Source organism: Mizuhopecten yessoensis, unplaced genomic scaffold (genome assembly GCF_002113885.1).
Source record: "Mizuhopecten yessoensis strain PY_sf001 unplaced genomic scaffold, ASM211388v2 scaffold5971, whole genome shotgun sequence".
Lineage (NCBI taxonomy): Eukaryota > Metazoa > Mollusca > Bivalvia > Pectinida > Pectinidae > Mizuhopecten > Mizuhopecten yessoensis.
This window is the reverse complement of record NW_018406315.1, coordinates 43,803-46,588: the sequence shown is the minus strand read 5'-3', so window position 1 is coordinate 46,588 and position 2,786 is coordinate 43,803. Positions and strand designations below refer to the sequence as shown.

General features: G+C 36.9%; 1 protein-coding gene across 1 annotated transcript in view; it reads left to right on the top strand.

The window, feature by feature from the left end:
• LOC110451374 (peptide chain release factor 1-like, mitochondrial) overlaps positions 1-2,391 on the top strand; it is a 24,986-nt gene extending 22,595 nt beyond the window's left edge. Inside the window, exon 8 of the mRNA XM_021499347.1 lies at positions 1,960-2,391. Within this exon, the coding sequence (XP_021355022.1) occupies positions 1,960-2,254 (295 nt within the window). The 3' untranslated portion in view covers positions 2,255-2,391. The remainder of the gene's footprint in view (positions 1-1,959) is intronic.
• Positions 2,392-2,786: the final 395 nt, after the last annotated feature.

The window sequence follows — 2,786 nt, the reverse complement described above, 5'->3', positions numbered from 1 at the left end:
AGGAGTCATTGTCAATACAAAAATAAGGAATTTACAAAAACATCATCTCAAAATAATTCATCATTAACTCAGGACATGGTTGGTCATTCACTTTTCAGAGAAGAAATCATCATTTACAAATTACTAAAGACAAAATAATTCAGTATCACCTTAGGGCAAAGTAATTCATCACATACACAGAATAAAGTATGTTATTATCAACAAGTTAGTCTTAAGAATCTGCTAATCTGAGTTTTAAATCACAATAATGAAAAATTAAAAATTAAAACATACATCAAGTTTTGAAAATGGCCAATTTGGCTTTTTAAGGTCACCTGAGACAAAGTCTCAAGTGACCTATTGCGATCGCCTTTTGTCCGTCGTCGTCCGCCGTCTGTCGTCGGTCGTCCGTCGTGCGTCCATAAACAATTTACATTTTCGACTTCTTCTCCAAAACCCCAGAACCAATTTCAATGAAATTTTGCAGAAACCTTCCATGGCCAAAGGTCAACAAAAATAGTTGCCGGTTTGGTCCCCGGCCCCAGGGGCCTGAGGGATGGGGCCAAAAAGGGTCAAATTGACTAAAATTTCAAAAATCTTCTTCTCAAGACCCAGATATGGTAGAATCAAATACTCTTCATAGATGGAAGGGTCTATTAAGGTCACAATTAAGGTGCTCTACCAAAATTGTGAATTTCATGACCTTTGGATATCACGTTTCCCCCTGGGGAGGGAGTAAACTTTACTATAGTTTATATAGGGAAATCACATTTTGGACCAATATTTGTTTAATTTCCATTGGAAGTAATTCAATTTGGGTTAACATTATCAGTATTGGATAGCAGTTTGGTGGTATGCACATATCAGCCCTGACTGACCCCCAGGGCTGATGGGAGGGGCAAAAAAGGGTCAAATTGACTGAAATTTCAAAAATCTTCTCCTCGAGACCCAAGTATGGTAGAATCAAATACTCTTCATAGATGGAAGGGTCTTAAGGTGCTTTACCAAAATTGTGAATTTCATGATCCTGGGGTCTCACGTTTACCCCTGGGGAGGGGAATCACATTTTGGACCAACATTTGTTTAATTTTCATTGGAAGTAATTCAATTTGGGTTAGCATTATCAGTATTGGATAGCAGTTTGATGGTATGCACATTATGAGCCCTGACTGATCCCCCGGGGCTGATGGGTGGGGCCAAAACAAAAGGATTGAATTTTGACTGAAATTTCAAAAAAAATCTTCTCAAAGACCCAGATATGGTAGAATTAAACACTCTTCATAGATGGAAGGGTCTTAAGGTTTATGACCCTATGGTCTCACGTTTACCCCCTAGGAAAGGAGGGGGGGGGGTCAAAATTTATTATAGTTTATAATGGCAAATGATATTTTTTAAATATTACATGTTCATAACTTGATTGTATTATAACCCTGAGTTGACAGTTTGATACTTTGAAAATTTTGAGCCAGCCCTACCCCCAAGGGCTGTGGGGGTGCCCAAAGGAGTCAGTGTGCTAAAATTTCTTCATTTTCCTTGTTTAGAATCAGAGGTGCTAGTTTCAAATACTTTTTAGTCTTAAATCTGTATGCTAGATATTGAATAAGGTGGTTTTATTGTTTTTTGTCACTGAATAATATTTCTGTTCGTGTTAAAAACCAAATCAACTCTCTATATAAATATATCAGGTGACCGTTAAGGCCCACGGGCCTCTTGTTAGCTCTAGCAAGTTGATTTTTGCTGTTCAAGTTGATAATGGTCAATACTACGAAAACGTTTTGTAGCAAAGTGGAAAAAATGTACAATATCAGTATTGTACTCATTTAGGTCAACTGAAAAACATCTTTGTTTCAATCTAGAAAGAAAAACGAAAAGTCAGTCATCAGAATAAAAAATACCAGTTGTTATATCAGTAAAAATTGACTTTAAATTTCAGTTAAGATTGAGAACCTGTGTAGGTAACGTTTGTGTTGCTTGTTTCAGAGTGTATGCACATCATCTGAAGGCCCAGGTACTGGAGTACAAGGCTCAAAGGAAGTTACAGGTCGGGTCAGCTGATAGGTCAGAAAAGATCCGCACTTATAACTTCAACCAAGACCGCATCACGGACCACAGATTACAGGAGAATCTCTTTAACATTGATACGTTCTTCAAAGGTGGTGAAGATTTGGACTTCCTCAATGGAAAGCTACAAGAGGCAGCACGGGAGGACATTGTTGAGGAGATTCTGGAACAGTTTGAGAAGAAAGACTTGAAAAAAGTCAGTAAAATAAAGTAACATACTGTAAATTATTGCTGTTTAGATTGAGACGAATTCATAATTATCAATGCTGCTTGTGAGATAGGAAACTATTATTATGTTGTAAACAGAATTTAAGATTTTTTTTATTAAATGTGTATCTGAAAATAAAAGTATATTATGTGTTTGTGAATTTCTGAATTGCATGCATGTCAATCAGCTATAGTTACTTCCCTTAGGCTGTAACGTATATCAGCTATAGTTACTTCCCTTAGGCTGTAACGTATATCAGCTAGAGTTACTTCCCTTAGGCTGTAACATATGGCCTCAGACCACAATAACACTTCCGGGTCGTCGTACACGAATGTAGTGCATAAGGACATTTCAGGTGGGTTACTAAATAATTTTTCCTGTCTGAATTATGACAGATATGTACAGGTTTTTTACATAGAATTGTTCAACAATATCTATTCTAGTGAATAAATTTTATTTGACACAGTTTCCAAGTTTGTCTTGGCAGCAGGACACAATGAGTGATGAGGCTTGCGCAGTGATATTTTGTGATTTTTAG